Source organism: Martes martes (genome assembly GCF_963455335.1).
Source record: "Martes martes genome assembly, chromosome: 13".
Taxonomy (NCBI): Eukaryota; Metazoa; Chordata; class Mammalia; order Carnivora; family Mustelidae; genus Martes; species Martes martes.
This window is the reverse complement of record NC_137901.1, coordinates 69616856-69634109: the sequence shown is the minus strand read 5'-3', so window position 1 is coordinate 69634109 and position 17254 is coordinate 69616856. Positions and strand designations below refer to the sequence as shown.

Genomic DNA, 17254 nt, shown 5'->3' with positions numbered 1-17254 from the left:
GAGTCCTACTCAGAGCAAAGGATATTGGCTGAAAAAACCCAGCCTACCAACTCAGGGGCAGTCAGGGGTGGTAGGGAAACAGAAGTTGGAGCTCAAATTCCATCACCTCCACTATGCTCACTAGTCTCTGTGTCTTTCCCTCATCAGCTTCTTCTGAGTGTGGCCCCAGCAGTAACTCTGTCACCTTCCAGTTCAATTCCCCAGCCCCCTCTCGCTTCTTCAGCCTATGTCCCAAAGCCTAGAGAGGGGGTCTGTCCAGCCCAGCCTGCCTACGGATTCTGGGCCCGGTGTCTAGCCTGGCACAATCTGCTGGACCCTGAGAAGGGGTGTGGGTGAGAGCACAAGCATGTCTGGTGCGGGGCCCCATAGTGAGAGTCTGATAAACAGAGGCCCTCCCTGGGGATTGAGGACCAGGTTTGTGTCTCACCGGCATTTAGATCTGTAGACCTCCAGACAGACCACTTCCCCTCACTCACAACCCTGGGATGGCACCTGGGTTTGCCTAGCATGTTCATGCCTGTGAGCGCATGTCACAGGTGGGGAAAGTGAGGCCCTAGCAGTGAAATGATTTATCTAGGGACATGCAATGATGAGAGAGATCTGTCCCACAGCCTCTGCAGCCCAGTTGCTAGAAATGGGTTCTTCTCCTGGTGCCCCCCAGAGTCCCTTCCTGAATCACCTGCTTCCAGGTGGGGGTCCAAAGGGCAGCAGTCGGATGTGAGGGATTTGGGAGTCTGTGGGCAAGAGCAGCCTGCTCTGGGGGACTCTGGGCTTTTGGATGGACCCCAAGGACCATGAAACAGCCCCATTTTTGCATAGGGGAAAATCCTATGGAGAGTCTTGGGGTCTACAAGTCAAAGCAGGTTAAAAACTGGGGCTTTAGAGGACGTCTCAGTGGCATAGTCAGTAAAGTGTCTGCCTTCCGCTCAGGATCTCAGGGTCCTGGGATTAAGCCTTGCCTCAGGCTCCCTGCTCAGTGGGGAGTCTGCTTCTCCCTGTCCCTCTGCCTCCTCCCCCTGCTCATGCTCTGTCTCTGTCTCTCTCTCAAATAAAGAGAATCTTAGAAAAACAAAAAAACAAAAAACCTGGGGCTCTGGACCCAGGCAGACCTAGTCTGAATCCCCCACCTGCACTCAGGCTGCACAGTCCCTGCTTTGAGCTGTGCCCTCAGCCTCTCCCTTGCCCCCCACCACAATGTGGGCAGCTCTGTCCAGATGCCACCATGGCCCAATCAGGCCTCATCTTGAATAATCCTCTAGCCCACCCCTTATCAGGCATGGCAGGTAGGAGCTGCTTGGAAGAGTTGTAAACACTGTGTATCACTCTCTGCTCTGAGAAGGTCAGGGTGTTTAATAGTTTTTAAAATACTATAATTTTAATTAAAGGAAACTTCCTGGAAAACTGACAAAATCTGAAAAAGAATATAACCCTTAGGGGGCACTGATTACTCTTCTTCAGGAAGTGGGGGTGGGGGGAGGTTGCCTCTTGACTCGCTCAGTTCTCTCCCACAACCCCTCCAGGAGAAACCCTGTCTAAATACCCCTTTATTTGAGTCCTTGACCTGGAAATCCCTTGTCCTAGAATGTGGGCCATTAACCAGCTATTTGCAGGCTCCAGCAGGCATCGGAATCACCAGAGGCAAATGTAAAAATGCAGATTCCTGGGCCCACCAGAGAGCGTTTCATTCACCAGGTCTCCGGTGAAAATGAGGGCGGGTGCCCGGGGTACCGGGTAGGGGAGGCGGAGGACATAGGCTGTGCAAATCCTTGTCCAGTGATTATGATGGAGCTTGGGGGACACTTGTCGTTCCGCTGTCTGACCACGAGGCGGCGCAGCGGACCGAGCTAAGTGGTTCCCCTTTGAGGTCTTGCACCTCCGGACAGACTGGTGTCCTCAGGACTTGCTGGTCAGACAATAGGACAAGGGTGAGCCGTGTTCCGGTGGGCAACTTCTGCAGGGAAGGAAGCCTGGCGTCAGAAAAGAGGCTCGCAGCTGGCAGTGGGCACCTACCTGCACCAGGCATTCCACCTTGGTTTCTGCGCCCTTGGACTCCAGAACTCAGAGTCCAGGGTCCAGCCTGGAATGCGAATCAGCTTGTTCTGCTCTGGGATGCGCGGTTTATCCAACCCTGAGCAAAGAGAGCATCCGTCGTTCAGATGGGAAAGGAGAGACCCAAACAGGGGCAAGGGCTTAGTGGCAGCTGCTCTGGCTCCCAGCCGGCCCAGGGCTCTTTGTCCTGCTAGGACTTGGGGCAGAGGGTGGACCCCAGGAAGTTTAGCTGTGAGTCAGTTCTGAGTGCCCAGGGGATGGGACAGGGCTGCTGGCAAGGGATAGATGCTGGCTGGTACCCCTCTTCCACAAATGTGGGTGGCCTTGGTGATTCAGTTTCCCTGTGCCTGCCTAGGAGGGCCGGCCCTGGACTGGGAGAGGGAGGAAGTGCTGGGAATAGGGAGGGGCTATGGAGGGGCCTTAAGGGGCCCGGTGGTCCAACTCTTCTGGATGCTGAGGTCCCACGGAATAACTGTGGCCAGAGATCGGGTGGCCCCGAGACTGGTCCTGGAATGAGGGTCCCTGGGTGGGGGTCCTTGAAGATGCAGTCCCTTGTAAGGCTGGGGGTTTTATCCGGCTCCCTCAGAAAGGCACCTCAATGTCCCCGCCCTGTGTTGGTCTCTATCCGGGGCTTGCCTTTGCGCTGGGTGTGGAGGGTCCTGATCCCTCGCTGGTAGGGGAGGGGGGGACAGGCAACCTGGCCACTCCAGCTGGGGGACTCTGCAGATGGAGGGACTACGAGGAGGATGGAGGAGGGGCTGTGAGCGGGCGGCTTGGGGGAGGAGCGAGATATCGCTCCCGGCTCCGGGGGCGGGGCCTTGCCAGGGGCGGTGCTGGGGGCTCAGCTCAACTTTCCGGGTGGGGCGCGGGCGGCGGCGGTGGAGGCGGGGCCTAGGAGCGCGGGGCCTCGCCCGCCGGGGCGGCGGGGACTGAAGCCTGGCCGGAGCTGCCGCGGGAACCGCAGCCCGAGCCTCCGGGAGCCGGAGCTGGAGCGCAGGCCCTGCCGGAACCTAGCCGAGCCGAGCGAGCTCGTCGCCTGGCACCGGCCTGAGCGCGGGCCGGTGTGTCAGCTAGCCCCTGGGCCTGGTCGCACTGTCGGAGGAAGCGAGCCGCGACCACCGGGCAGCACCGGGAGCCGGTGCCCGGATCGCCCCTGCCGGGCCTGGGCCCGGCCTGAATAAGCCGTAGGTCGCGGAGTCTGGACCGAAGAGAAAAAGGAACGAGGATTACATCTAATCGTGGAGTGGGCTTAAAAGCGCGAAGAGTGGGGGGGACTTCACCTGGGACTGGGCAGAGGTGCCTGCAGCGTACTAGGCCAGGCTTGAGCACCGGAGAGCCTGGCATGCCAGCCGCTCGGCCTGAGTTCGGCCCTGCTGGACCCAGGAGCACAGCATAGCTCCCAGACCTTAGCTGGCACAGGCCTGGGACAAGAAGCAGTGCCCTCACCTGTCTGAGACTGGGCCCAGGATCTGAGGAACCGGGATCTGGCCTGGCCCAGAGTGGGACTCTCTGGTGGCCCAGAGCTGGTCATTGGGGAGCTGTCCTCCTGCCCCATACCCACTGGTACGGATGTGTCGCTGCCTGCTGGAGCACCATGATGGCAGGATGACCTCAGCGGAGCCAGTGGCAGCAACTAGTGGTGCACGGGTGGCTGGGTCCCCCGAGTGGCCCCCCAACACCCCCCAGGCCCTTGGGCAGCCTGGCCGGGCCCGGGTGGCAGTGGCAGCGCTGGTGTGGCTGCTGGCAGGGGCCAGCATGTCGAGCCTCAACAAGTGGATCTTCACTGTGCACGGCTTCGGGCGGCCCCTGCTGCTGTCCGCACTGCACATGCTGGCAGCAGCACTGGTGTGCCGCTGGGGGGCACAGCGTCCCATGCCCCGCCGCACCCGCCGTCAAGTGCTGCTGCTCAGCCTCACCTTTGGTACCTCGATGGCCTGTGGCAACGTGGGCCTGAGCGCCGTGCCCCTGGACCTGGCACAGCTGGCCACCACCACCACACCGCTGATCACGCTGGCCCTGTCGGCACTGCTGCTGGGCCGGCGCCACCACCCGCTGCAATTTGCCGCCATGGGCCCCCTCTGCCTGGGGGCCGCCTGCAGCCTGGCTGGTGAGCTCCGGACCCCACCCGCAGGCTGTGGCTTCCTGCTGGCTGCTACCTGCCTCCGGGGCCTCAAGTCCATCCAGCAGAGTGAGTGCCTGGGCCACCAGCTGAGAAGGTGGGGCTTGGGGTGGGAGTGTGGCCTGGATGGCCCTGCGAGGGGTATGGCTATTATCCCTTTTTCCAGATGGAGAAACTGAGGTTCATGCCTTTGGAAAAGGCAGACACTGAGGCTTGGAAAGGACCGACAGCTCAGAGAATCCCAATCCCCCAACTTAGGGTCTAGACTGCAGCCGATATTTGATAACAGTTGCTGTTGATCTGTCTCATATTTTGTCAAGTCCTTTATCTCATTGGATCGCCATACTGCCCTGATGAAGGAAGTCACTATATTGTCCATTGACGGGTAGAGAATTGCCCTGGGTGTTCAAGTGCTGTCCAAGTGATGTGGTGTGAGGCCTTGGACCCTGAAGGAGATCTGACAGTGGGGACCCAGGAGAGAGAAAGAGGGCAAGACCTTGAGCTGGGATTTGGAAGTCAAGGAGTTTGGCTAAAGTCTGGAAAGGGCTATGTTTACTGGGAGCTGCAATGTAACAGGCCCCATGCCGGGTGTTGACCTTGAATTGCCATGGCAACTACTACCTTAATTCTCATTTGCTAGGCCAGGGACCAAGACCTAGAGGTTCATGATTTGTCCCAGGTCACCTCACCCCCGAAGAAAGGAGATGGGGGGCTCTGGGCAAAAGGCGAGGTGGAGGCTCCAGGCCTAGACCCTGTTAAATCCCGGTGTGTGAGGGTAATGCCTTCCTGTCTGTCTTACCAAGGGACATCTGAGTCTCAGTCCCCACAGTCTCTCTGCCTCAACCTAAGGGAGATGTGGGGGAGGGCAGGATGCCCACTCGGGGTGGGGAGGCCTGGGATCCAGCCACACCTTTGCTCATACTTGCTGGTCAACTTTGAGCAGATCTGGGTCTTATCCGGGCCTCAGTCTCCCTATCTGTTTGGAGGAAGAGGATTGGAGTTGATGGAGTCCCATGGGCGTCTTGCTGTGTCCCCCTTTCAGCCCTGAGATCTGTGACCCAGGCCTGGGAGAAGAAGGAATAGGCTTCAAGGGAGCCCTAGGCTGGGGTTGGGGGCAGCCTGCAGGCAAGAGAAGGTGGAAGCCAGAGCTCAGCCGTTCCCTGGCATCTTCAGAGTCAGAACTCGGAGGCCCTGTCCCCATCCTCTTGGGCCCTGAGGCAGGGCCAAAACTCCCTTCTATTTTTGCCTTCGGGTTACATGAGAACTGGTGACTGAGCTTGGGCCTGAGTTCTGTGCATGAGTCGGCAGCGGGAAACCTGACCTCTTGCCCTCCCACCCCCACCCCCACCCCACCCCGGGCATGGTCACAAGGCTGGGAAGGCCCCAGCCTTCAGGCCCATAGCACGCCTGCTTCTCACCTAGGCCTCAGGCGTGAAAGAGCAGGTGCCTGGCATTGGTCTGTTTCTTGGCTTCTGCCAGCTCCCTCCTTCTCTCCCGAGTGTCAATCGCCTGGCCCTCAAGGTGGGTGGGATGCTTCCTCCAGGCTCCCACAGCATCCTCTGTTTCCCTTGTCACAACTGTGATGTCCCGTATTGTAGCCACTTGGCTACCTGATTGCATCCCACCAGACAGGAGCGCTGAGAGGGCATGGACTGGCTTTGGACATCTCCATGTCCCCCAGTACCTGGCCTTGAGGTCTGGCACAGCCACGTACTCCTTCAATGGTTAGGTTATTAATGGTTCTGATAGCAGAATTGGCAGGCTGGTTAGGGTATATGGCTCAGGGTGCTAAGGAGGGTAGCTTAGGAGGCTGGAGGGCACCCCCCCAACTGAGCTGGGAGCCTGGCAGAGATGGGGGAACAGACTGGAGCCAGGAAGTGAGATGGGTTTTGGACAAGAGGAGGTTTCTACTTCCAGGGGCTTCAGATTCAGACTAGAGTACAAATGGCAGGCTGAGAGCAGACTCCGTGGAGTAGGGGTGAGAGGCCAGAAGAGGAGCACCCAGGCGGCCATGGGCAGGGCTAGACACTTCCTTCCAATCTGGGCCACTTGCAGGCCCAGGGTGGGGCTACGCTCCTAGAAAGGCTGGGAAGTGGGGTGCCAGCTTGCTGAACTTGCTTTCCGCTGTACCCACCTGCAGCAGAGAGCAGTTTGACTTGGTCCATGCTTGAGCTCTCAGGCCGGTGGGGAGATGCACTCAAGAGGCAGAGACTTCAAGGACAAGAGTTCTAGAGCCAAGGTGGGCACAGGTGTGGTCAGGGGTGGTTTCTTCTACCTGAGGAGACAAGAGGAGAGAGCATTCTGGGAGTGAGAAGCACGCCTTGCCAGGGGCCCGGGTGGCAGCCAGCAGGGGCAGTGTGGGGATCATGACAGCTCTTGTGGAGAGCAGTCGCCACTGGGCACCAGGTCCTGAGCTCAGCGCCTCGCACGCTCCCGTGAGCAGGGGTTTGTCACACACAAGGAGATGAGGCCTAGAGTGACTTGTGTGATGTCACACAGCTAGTGATGGAGCAAAGTTGGGCTAAGCCAGCAGCCAGCGGAACAGAGGGTCTAAAGAACATTTGTCTGTCTGTGGCAGAAGCCTGGGTGTGTTCAGATACTGAAACAAAATTGCCTTTAGAGAAGGAGAGGTCGAAATAGAGGGTTTGATGGGGCTAGGCGGGGAGGGGTCATCAGAAGGCAGGACCATAGGCTGGCATTTGGGGGCCCTGGGTGGGGCGAGTGGCCTGTGGCAGAGGACCACTGTTCTTTCCCTTGGCTGCAGGGAGGGCAGACAGAGGCTGGGTGGGATGCAGAATGGGCACAAGGCACTGGAGGTGGTGGGAGGTTAGGACCTTCTTGCCTGGCTACATCACGGAGGCTGAACTTCAAGGTGAAGTTCACCTCAACACCTTCCAATGATGGGACCTTTACATACAAGCCACGTGCTGCTTGCTTGTAATAGTGCTAAATTTGGAGTGAATGAGCAGGAGGCATTCCAATTATCTGTTCATTTCTAGAAATGCTTGAGCCGGAGGGACTGTTGCCTAGAGAACAAAGCCAAAACATCAAAATGAAATCAAGAGAGAAATACGGTTTTCCTCTTCTAGCCTATGAGTAAGCGCCCCTATGGCTCTTTGGAAAGTGTGTGTCAAAAAATGCACAGGAGGCTCCAAGAGCGCCAGGAGGGGGCCTCAATCAATTACTCATCTCTCTCCACTCAAGCTGGGAGAAGGCCCCAGAACATCATCGCTGGTGCGCAAATACTGTCATTTCACCCGAGCGGTGTCTGACTTTGATGATGGGCACTGCTTCCTTTGTGAACAGCTGAGTATTAACATGTATAAGCGTACACACACACACACACACACACGTGCACACTCGGGCACACATTCGCCCATATGCAAGCTGGTACGATCCTCTCTTTGCTTGCAAAACCAAAAGGTTTCCTCTTAGTCCTGGATTCACCTTGACAAGACTTAGTGTTGGTAGTAGCAAAAGATGCTGATTATGAGTTATAAACAGGGAGGGACAGCCAAGGGCAAACAATGACTTTCTTCTTGTTTGCCTGTCATCCCAGGGGTCATAAGTGAATGAAGCAATGAATGAACCCACCATCTGACTCCAATTTATTATTGCAAAACTTTTTTTTTTTGCTAGGAAGTGGCAGAGCTGGGACCTTCTGCTGGCTTGTCTGCTGCTGTGGTGGTGGGCGCTGCGGTGTGGGGTGGCGGGTGGGTGGGTAAGGACGGAGATCAAGAAAGGTGGGTCAGGGTCACTTGGTACAGGGCCTTCGGAGCTGGTTAAGAACCTAGGCTATTAAAAAAAAAAAAATAGAACCTAGGCTATTTTTCTCCAGGGTCTGGGAAGCCCCCGAAGTTTTTTTTTTTTGGAGCCACAGTTCATGTTCTTTTATCTTTTGGCTATCACAAGCGGATTATCCTTTCAGGCTGTGGAAGGCAGTTGGAAGTGGATGAAAACAGGCTTATTTATTTACCTTTTTACATTGAGTGAGCACTAAACCTACAAAGGCTTTGTGTCCTCTCTTTTAATCTTTACAACAACACCATGTGTGAGGTGTTGTCGCCTACCTTTGCAAGTGACACAGAGGTTAAGTGCCAGGTCCCAGCCGGTAAGGAGTGGGTACAGGTCACAGCAAAGGGAACGTGGGTGGATTCTTGACCGTCGTGGGAAGGAGCAGGAGCTACTACTTCTGCCTGAGGGATTGGTGCAGGCTTCCGGGGTGATGGGCCCCGGAGCCCCTGCCGGGTCATCCAGGTTGTGGGTTGAGGGGAGCTGTCTACCTCTGGGTGCTGATGGCTGTTGTCCTGGTTGCAGGTGCCCTGTTGCAGGAGGAGAGGCTGGACGCGGTGACCCTGCTGTATGCCACCTCGGTGCCCAGCTTCTGCCTGCTGGCGGGTGCGGCCCTGGTGTTGGAAGCCGGTGTGGCCCTGCCACCTGCTCCCACCAGCTCCCACCTCTGGGCCTGCGTCCTGCTCAGCTGCGCGCTGTCCGTGCTCTACAACTTGGCCAGCTTCTCCCTGCTGGCTCTCACCTCCGCCCTCACCGTCCATGTCCTGGGCAACCTCACTGTCGTGGGCAATCTCGTCCTGTCCCGACTCCTGTTTGGCAGCCGCCTCAGTGCCCTCAGCTACGTGGGCATTGCACTCACCCTTTCAGGAATGTTCCTTTACCACAACTGCGAGTTCGTGGCCTCCTGGGCTGCCCGCCGGGCCTTCTGGCAGAGGGACCGGACTGGCAAAGGTCTTTGAGACCAAGGGACCAGCTGGGCTCCCTGGGACAGCCCCAGCCTGAATCCGACCTTGGCCAATGGCCATGGGAAAAGCAGAGAGCAGGCAGCCACTGGGGCCTTGGGAGAGAGGTGGTAGGGGAGCCTTCTGAAAGGACCATCTTAGAGGCTGGAATGGGGATTCCCAGAGAGAAACCACCTCCTATCCCTTGCCTGCCTCTCATCACGGACCTCACTCACCACTGGATGGTGGGTCCAGACCTGGCACAGTCACTGTGCTTGAGGGACTGATTATCATAATGAGCACCAACTACTACTACAAAAATTGCTGGCCAAACTTTGAAAACCTCACCGTGTTCTGATGACGACGATGATGATTCTTGGCGATTGCACAATCCTTCCTCCAGGAAGTGGGGGAGGCAGCTAGGGGGCCCAGGGAAGGGCTTCTTTGTTGCCGGGATCCCCTGGGGATTGGGGTCATCTATGCCAACTCCAGGCAGCTGCTGTAGCCTCACCCCTAGGCCTCCCAATTTTGGGTCTTCCATCCTCAAATAAACTATTTTTGCTTGTAGAACTGTGTCATTCCTCAGGGTGACAGCCAAGGAAATACAGGGAGAGCTCTGGGCCTGCTGGCTGCTAGGTCCCCTACCCAGAAACGAAGACATCCCCCTTTACCCATCAGGGCCTGTCTGGGTTCCCTTCTCTTACTGGCCAGGCTGCCATTGCTCACATTCTGCATGGTGACAATGGTTTCCTCCCTGCTCTGCTCTAGCTTCTCTACTTCACCTTCTACATAGCCCCAGAAGGTTCTTCCTAAAACACACCTTCTGGGGCTCTATACTGCTCCTGGGCTAAAGTCAGAACTTCCTGCCCCAGACCACAAGACCATTAGGATCTGGCCCCCGCGGCCTCACCAGGTTCCTGTCTCACTTCCTTTCCTCAGGCTCCACCTTCCATCCTTACCAACAGGCACCTGGCCTGGGAAGGACAGGCTCAGGGTTTCCTGGCCCTGGTCTCCACCCAGGCTGGCCTTTTGGAGGGGAAGTGGGCCCAGGCTGAGTCACTCACTACCCACCCTGCCTGTGACTCAGAGATGCCGCTGGCCCAGCCCTGTCCCTGTGCAGCCTGGGCATTTCCAGCCTCCCCTCTGAGGCTTGGCCAGACAGGATGGATCAGATGTCTCTGCATGAGCAGAGCCTCACTAGTACTCTGGACCCTCTCTCTTTCCAGGGAGCTCCCTGACCAAGTAGGAGCACCTCCCTGCAGCACCCTCACCCTGGCTCCCGGACACCCATGGAATGCTTGGTGGAAGGGTGAGCCTGCCCCAGCCCCCAAACCCCATCAGATCGGAGCCAGCCCTTGGTGGCTGTGGGCGCAGGGCCAAGGTGAATTGGAGCCCTGCTTGACCTGGCAGCGGGCTCGTCACCACACTCAGGACTATCCAGCATTAAGGAGATTCCCTCAAGGTCATATTTAAAGCCCTCCCTGGGCTTTGTATCAGAAAACCTGGGCTTGTATCTTGGCCCCCTTTCTCGCTGTCTGGACCCTCTCATTTGGTCTCTCAGTGTCATTGGGAGTGGGCAGTGAGGATTGCTGGAATTATAGGTGGGAAGGGCTTAATGGGTGATTTGCATCACAGGCCACTGCCCCTCTGGGCTTGGCCTCTTACTAGTGATTGCCTCAGGCAAGTCACTCCACCTCTCCAAGCCTCAGTCTGTACGCAGTCCCTGCTGGGAGAACAGAGGTCACGTTCCTTGGGAAGCCCTTTCCTACCCCTACTGCTGTCCTGCCCCGTGCCAAGCTGAGTCAAGAGCTGCAGCTAAAGGTCACCCCAGCTCCTTGCACTCAAGTGGGGCATTGAGCCCATCCCACTGTCGAAACTAGTTTGTCACTTCTCTTCTCCACCAGACTGGGCTCTGGAAAGGCCAAGACAGCTGTCCTGCTCACCACTGTCTCCCCAGCACCAGCACAGTGCCTGGAATGGCTAGAGTAGGTGAAAGAGAATACTAGCCAAGAACAGGGGTCAGACCTGGGTCCAAACGCCAGCTCTGGTGTGTCTAAGCTGTGTGACCCCGGGCAAGGGCCTTTGCCTCTTGTGCCTCTGTGTGTTTAAGGGGGGCAGCAGTAGAACTGAACCCTGGCTAGCTGGGGGGTTGGGAGGGTTCAGAGGGGCCTGCAGTGGGCTAATGTGTAGCAAGTGTTTAGCAGTAGTGCCTGAAACTCAATAGGGCCTTAAGAAATGTTAGCAGACTGACTCACAACAGAACTAACAGAACTCCTAGTTCCTCCCCAAGGCTTTTCATAGGAGCCACTTCCCTCCGGCCCAGTCTTCCATTGCACATTGAGAGTCGCCCCCCCCCCCCCCCCCCCCCCCCCCGGTTTGCTCTTAGAGCACAGTGGGAGGGATGCCCCAGCTCCCACCCCCTTGCCCTGCTTTGGAGGAAGCCGGGGATCTGGGTCTGTGCTGGGCGTCCTGCCATTGTGGATTCAGAACAAAGCTGATGCCTTGTCTTAGCCCCAGCTGCCAGGGGGCCCCTCCCTGCCTCCCCAAGGGGCCCTGGGATTGTCATTCCAGAGGCCGGAGCAAACAAGGGCTCTTCTTGCTCTCTGGTCTGTTCCCACATCAGCTCAGGGAAGCCAGAAACTCCACCATCGCACTGCCCCTGCTACTTCCTGGAAAGAACACCCGATACATTGGAGAGCCATGGGAGAGGCCGTGAGCAGGCGAGAGCCATGATGTTCAATTTCTTGAGAGCGGCCCTTTAGTTTCCTCTGGATCCTATGCGGAGGGGAAATGGAAGGGGAAATGACAGGTTGTAGAGAGATCTGGGAAGAGGTGCTGTGGTCCAGAGGACAGTGGGGACAGTGTCCTGGGCATAGCATAGAGTACCATCAGCTGTGTAGATTTGGGGTAACAAATCATCCCCAAACATTGTGGCTTAAAGCAACACATGTGAATTATCTGACAGTTTCTGGGGCTCAGGTATTTGGGACTGGCTTAGTGGAATAGCTCTGGAAGTCGCCCAGGGCTGTGGCTCATATGAACGCTTGACTGGACCTGGAGGGTCCACTTCCAAGATGGGTCATCCACACGTCTGTTGGCAGGTGGCCTCGGTTCCTTGCCACGTGGGCCTCTCCACAGGGCATCTTGAGTGTCCTCATGACATGGTGGTTGGCTTCTCTCAGAGTGAGTGATAAAGAGAGCCAAAAGCCACAATGTCCTTTGTGACCTAATTTCAAAAGTCACACTCCTTTCTCTAGTATCTTCAATTATTATTTAACTTGAATACTGTCATTTCTCTGATATCTTAGGTCAACCCTACACAGTAGGGGCCCTCCTACCTTGGCTACCCTAAGGGCACGAATACCAAGAAGGGCTCTGTGAGGTCAGCTCAGGCTGGCTGCCATATCAGCAAATGTTCTAATGTTCATTGAGTGAGAGACCGAGAAGGACACAGCTTGGGGCCACAGGGAACGAGGCTCCAGGTGGGATTTTGTTGGCCACACCTCCATGTCCTCCCAGATATAGCACATTATGATCCTGCCCACAGTGAACATTTTGGCAAATGTCTGCTCAGTGAGGGCCGGAGGCTGCTTTCTGTGCTCCCCACTCGCAGCCGAGAGAAGGTCTGGGCTCCTTCGTCTGGTATTTGAAGCCCTGGATGCTTTGTTATCTCCAAGCCCACTCCTTGTGATTCTTCCGGCCAGATGAAGCCACCCCCTGCTGCCTGGGGCTGATGGAACCTTCCAGAATCTAGGCCTCCTTCTGCCCCCTAATCATGTGCGCTTTCCCCTTCTCCCAGCCCTGCCAGCAACCCAGCTGGGTAGATTCTTATGCAGCACTACCTGCTGCCTAGACTGGGCATTTCTCTTGGTACGTGAACTTTCTCTGGTGTTCAAACCCTGCCCGTGTGCCTTATGCCGGAGCCCAATATCAAGGAAGCCAAAGCTGAGGCTCCTTAGCTGAATGAGGAAGCCCCTCACCCCGGAAGCCCCACTGCCAAACTTCCCACAAATCTAGTCCAATCCTTGTCATATGTATGAGGAAACTGAGGAGGAGGAAGAGCCACGATGATGAGCTACGTCTGCTCAGGCTGCTGTTGACAGGTGCCCCAGGCTGGGTGGCTTATAAACGACAGGAAATTATTTCTCACAGCTCTGGAGGCTGCAAGTCTGAGGTCAGGGTGCCAACATGGCTGGGGGGCGGGACTTCTTCTGGGTCACAGTTTTGTATCCTTACACGGCAGAGGGGCTACTCGCTCTCTGGGGCCTCTTTTGTAAGGATACGGAGCCCATTCATGATGGGTACGCTCTCACGCCCTCATCACCTCCCAAAGTCCCTACCGCCTGATACCATCATCTTGGGCATTAGGTTTTGAACATGTAAATTTCAAATATTCAGACCATAGCACAAATCTGATGCAAAGGGGGAAGAGCAGGGCTTGGGCCTTATCCCCTAATTTAGGAGGATTCTGCCATTTTCCTGCTATTTTCCCTGCCATTTCTACTCAGAGCCAGTGTGTGAAGCTGGGGAGGTCTGTAGGGTCTGGCCCAGGTTCACAGGGAGTGTCTCCCACAGAAGTTCCCAGCCGGTATCCCCCAGCTGAGGCAGCAAAACATTTTTTTTTTCTTCAGGGAAAGCATTACAGATGTTTTGCCAAGGGGAATTCTAGAAACACTTGTGGAAAAAGGCTTTTACATGTGTTGAAAGCTTCCTGCTTTGGGGTGTCTTTAGGCACCTCTGAGAGGTGGGCAGGATGGTGATTTATTCTGGATCCTCTGAGAAGCAGACACCAAGATGGAGTGAAAGTGCAAGGGTATTATGAGGGCAAACATCTGCCAGAGAACATGGGAAGGGAGCTGGGAAGGCTGGGAGAGATGTCAGACCATAATGTAAGATTCTGAGTGGAGGAGAGAGTGAGGTTGGGTGGAAGTGTTCCTGACCACCCTGTGGTCTAAGGAAGGTTCAGCAAGGCCATCAGAGCCCTTGAGCCAAGGAAGGCAACCAGAAGAGCCCCACGTCTCCCAGGAATGGGTCTGCCTCAGTTATTCCTGCTGTGCTCAGGAACTGTCTAGAAGGAGCCTGAGGGAAGTCTAGCCTGAGCAAAAACATGGTGATAGATTTCACACTGGTTAGTTTTACTTGCTGTCATTGGAGGCCTGTGGGACACATCCTCAGGGCCACTACAGACGCCATTGTGACTCCCATTTTTATGGAGTCGGCAGAATTCCAGAAAAATTCCAGGGTCTGCCTGAAGTCGCAAAGCAGGATGAAAATTCACTTTTCAACTCTCTTCCAGCTTCTTAAGTGATATAGATTCTAAATCCCGATGTGAGATTGATGGGTTCTTAGTGCATTTGGATGTAACATCCCAGGATATAGGTAAGGTGGGTTTGTGTGCTGTAGGGTCAAGAGCTACGTGTCCTTGGAGTTTGTAATGAGATCGTCATCTTTTTTTTTTTTTAAAGATTTTATTTATTTATTTGTCAGAGGGAGAGAGAGAGTGAGCACAGGCAGACAGAGTGGCAGAGGGAGAAGCAGGCTCCCTGCGGAGCAAGGAGCCCGGTGTGGGACTCGATCCCAGGACGCTGGGATCATGACCTGAGCCGAAGGCAGCCGCTTAACCAACTGAGCCACCCAGGCGTCCCGAGATCGCCATCTTAACAGATGTTGTTCAGGGAAATTTCCAGGACCACGAGCATGTCACTATTTCTCTGACAGGGTATTATGAACTTCACAGAAACTTCTTCTTCTTTTTTTTTTTTTTAAAGATTTTTATTTTATTTATTTGACAGACAGAGATCACAAGTAGGCAGAGAGGCAGGCAGAGAGACAGAGGAGGAAGCAGGCTCCCTGCTGAGCAGAGAGCCTGATGCGGGGCTCGATCCCATGACCCTGAGACCATGACCTGAGCCTGTAAGGACCTATTTTATGTTTATATTTTGTCAAGAGGCTTTCATTGAGGTTAAACAAAACCTTGTTGTTTAGCCCTTGAACTGTCCTTGCTCCCCTTCCCCCAGGGGATTCACTTAAAGGCGGGTCCCGGAAACCAGCTCCGGGTAAAAAAGCCCAGATACAAGGGTGGGTCAGGCCAGGTGGAGACATCCGATCAGTAGGGGGTTGCATACTGTCTCCCTAGCTACCAAGGAGTATGGGCCCCCGCCCTTTGGGTACCCTTTTGGCGCCAATCCTAATCGAGGTGTAATAGGCTGATTCAAATGTCTACTAGGGTAAATTATAATTCAATTGGTCACCTAACATCACTGTGGAGTTTCCTGTGTGTGTTACAATTTCATTGGCCACTTGTGCGTGGCCAGGCCCGACCGCATGGTCTTTGCCCTTAAAAGCTAGACTGTGAACCAGACAAGGGTCGCCCTCTCTTGTAAGAGGTGCGGCCCTGAACGTTCGGTTAGATTCTCGATGCTTGGCGCGAAATAAAGCTTTGCTTGACCTTCGCTTTGTATCAGTCTCGCTCCTTTAATCACGGACCCGTTATTGGGGCATAATAAGCCGAAGGCAGAGGCTTTAACCCACTGAACCACCCAGGTGCCCCAGATGTGAACTCTTTTGATCCTACCACAACCAATTCAGAAAATTAAAAAGAATAATTTAGAAAGGAGGATCCAAAACTATATTTCCTCAACTATGAAAAAAAAATGCATGGAAGGAAATATACCACGATACCAAAATGTTGACTTGGTTATTGCTTCAATATAGTCTTATAGATAGACTGTATTTGTTTTTCTTTTTCCACAAATGGGCATATATCTTTAAAAATAAATTTCTTAGGGTTCCAGTTCTGAGTAAGATAGAGTAAGCATCATCTGTCCTTCCCCCAAACGCAACCAAAAACATGGGACTGAATGGAGCAGCTTTCTGAGGACTCGGAAAATGAAATGGTAGCAGGTGGTTTGGGGAAGGGAATCAGAACTTGAAGTATAAACAATCTGGCAGTGAGCTTCCTGTTTTGTTTTTTGTTCCTGTATTTCCTGGCCTGGTCTCAAAGGCAGCATGACTCCTGGAACTGTGCACTGGGCATGGAAGAAAAAACTTCAAGAAGCCCTATCTTCCTGGTCTGAGGAGTAGAAAGAAGGGCCCCTTTAGGACAAAGTAAGAGAAATCCCCCCTTTTTTTCTTTTCCCCTTTACTATTCTTTTGCCCTGCTCTCAGGCAAGCCTTGGTACTTAAGTTAAAATTCAGGGCAAGGGTGCTTGGGTGGCTCAGTGGTTAAGCGTCTGCCTTTGGCTCAGGTCATGATCCCAGGGTCCTGGGATTGAGTCCCACCACTACCCATTGCCCCCCCCCCAACTCCCCCATCCAGCTTCCTGCTCCACCGGAAGCCTATTCTCCCTCTCCCTCTCCCACTCCTGCTTGTGTTCCCTCTCTTGCTGTGTGTCAAAAAAAATTAATAAAATAAATAAACAAACAAACAAACAAACAAACTCAGGGCAGCAGCAAGGGCAGGAGCAGCTGGGAAAGCACCTAAAATCCTGAGGGGAATCCTTCCCTCGGACCAAAAGAGCCTTGGCCTGAAACGTGTGTATGGAGGGAGGGAGCGTGGGGCAGGGGAAGGAATTCCCATTGCCTTTTCTGTCTTCACCTGGCTCCAGAACAGACCCAGTCACAGAATGTCTGCAGCAGAGCAGGGAAACCAAAGGCTCTGATTCCCAGATGGAGGACCTGGGGATGGGTAGCCTTGAAGACCCCAAAATGTGGGGAAGATCCTGGAGAGGAGGGAGCTGGGGAAATGGAGCCTATAAAGCTGCATATGAACTGCCAAGCTCTAGGCATGGTTCTGAGTCTAAACAGTATTCCAATGACTTTCAGAACTAAACTAGGGAGAGCACCCAGACTGGCCCCCGGGTGGTACAGAATTAGGATAGATCTGAAGTACATTGCCTAAGTTTTGAAAATTGAACTGACACTGGAACTATGGCCCTTTGAAAGACATTTTTTTCTTTAAGATTTTATTTATTTCTTCAGGAGAGACAGAGACAGAGAGAGAGTGAGAGGCAGAGGGAGAAGCAGGGGAGTCTGATGTGGGACTTGATCCCAGGACCCCAGGATCACAACCAGAGCCGAAGGCAGATACTTAACTGACTGAGCCACCCAGGTGCCAGGAACCATGGTCTTTTTAAAACAGAAAATTCAACTGTGTAGATTTTATTTTATTTATTTTATTTTTTAAAGATGTTATTTGTTTATTTATGTGAGAGAAAGTTCAAGAGAGCACAAGCAGGGGGAGTAGCAGATGGAGAGGGAGAAGCAGGCTCCCTCCTGAACAGGGAGCTGGACACAGGGCTCAGTTCCAGGACCCTGTGATCATGACCTGAGCAGAAGGCAGATGCTTAACCGA

General features: G+C 54.5%; 1 protein-coding gene across 1 annotated transcript; it reads left to right on the top strand.

Moving 5' to 3' along the window:
* The first annotated feature begins 2926 nt into the window (after positions 1–2926).
* SLC35E4 (solute carrier family 35 member E4) lies at positions 2927–9467 on the top strand. Its single transcript, XM_080822063.1, has 2 exons — positions 2927–4237; positions 8486–9467. The coding sequence occupies exons 1-2, from the start codon at positions 3619–3621 to the stop codon at positions 8917–8919; spliced, it is 1053 nt and encodes a 350-aa protein (XP_080678189.1). The 5' UTR covers positions 2927–3618; the 3' UTR covers positions 8920–9467.
* The last annotated feature ends 7787 nt before the right edge of the window (positions 9468–17254 follow it).

Coding starts and splice junctions, on each gene's coding strand:
- SLC35E4 (XM_080822063.1), top strand. CDS start 3,619: ATGTGTCGCTGCCTGCTGGAGCACCATGATGGCAGGATGACCTCAGCG. Junction 4,238..8,485: donor CCTCAAGTCCATCCAGCAGA/GTGAGTGCCTGG, acceptor TCCTGGTTGCAG/GTGCCCTGTTGCAGGAGGAG.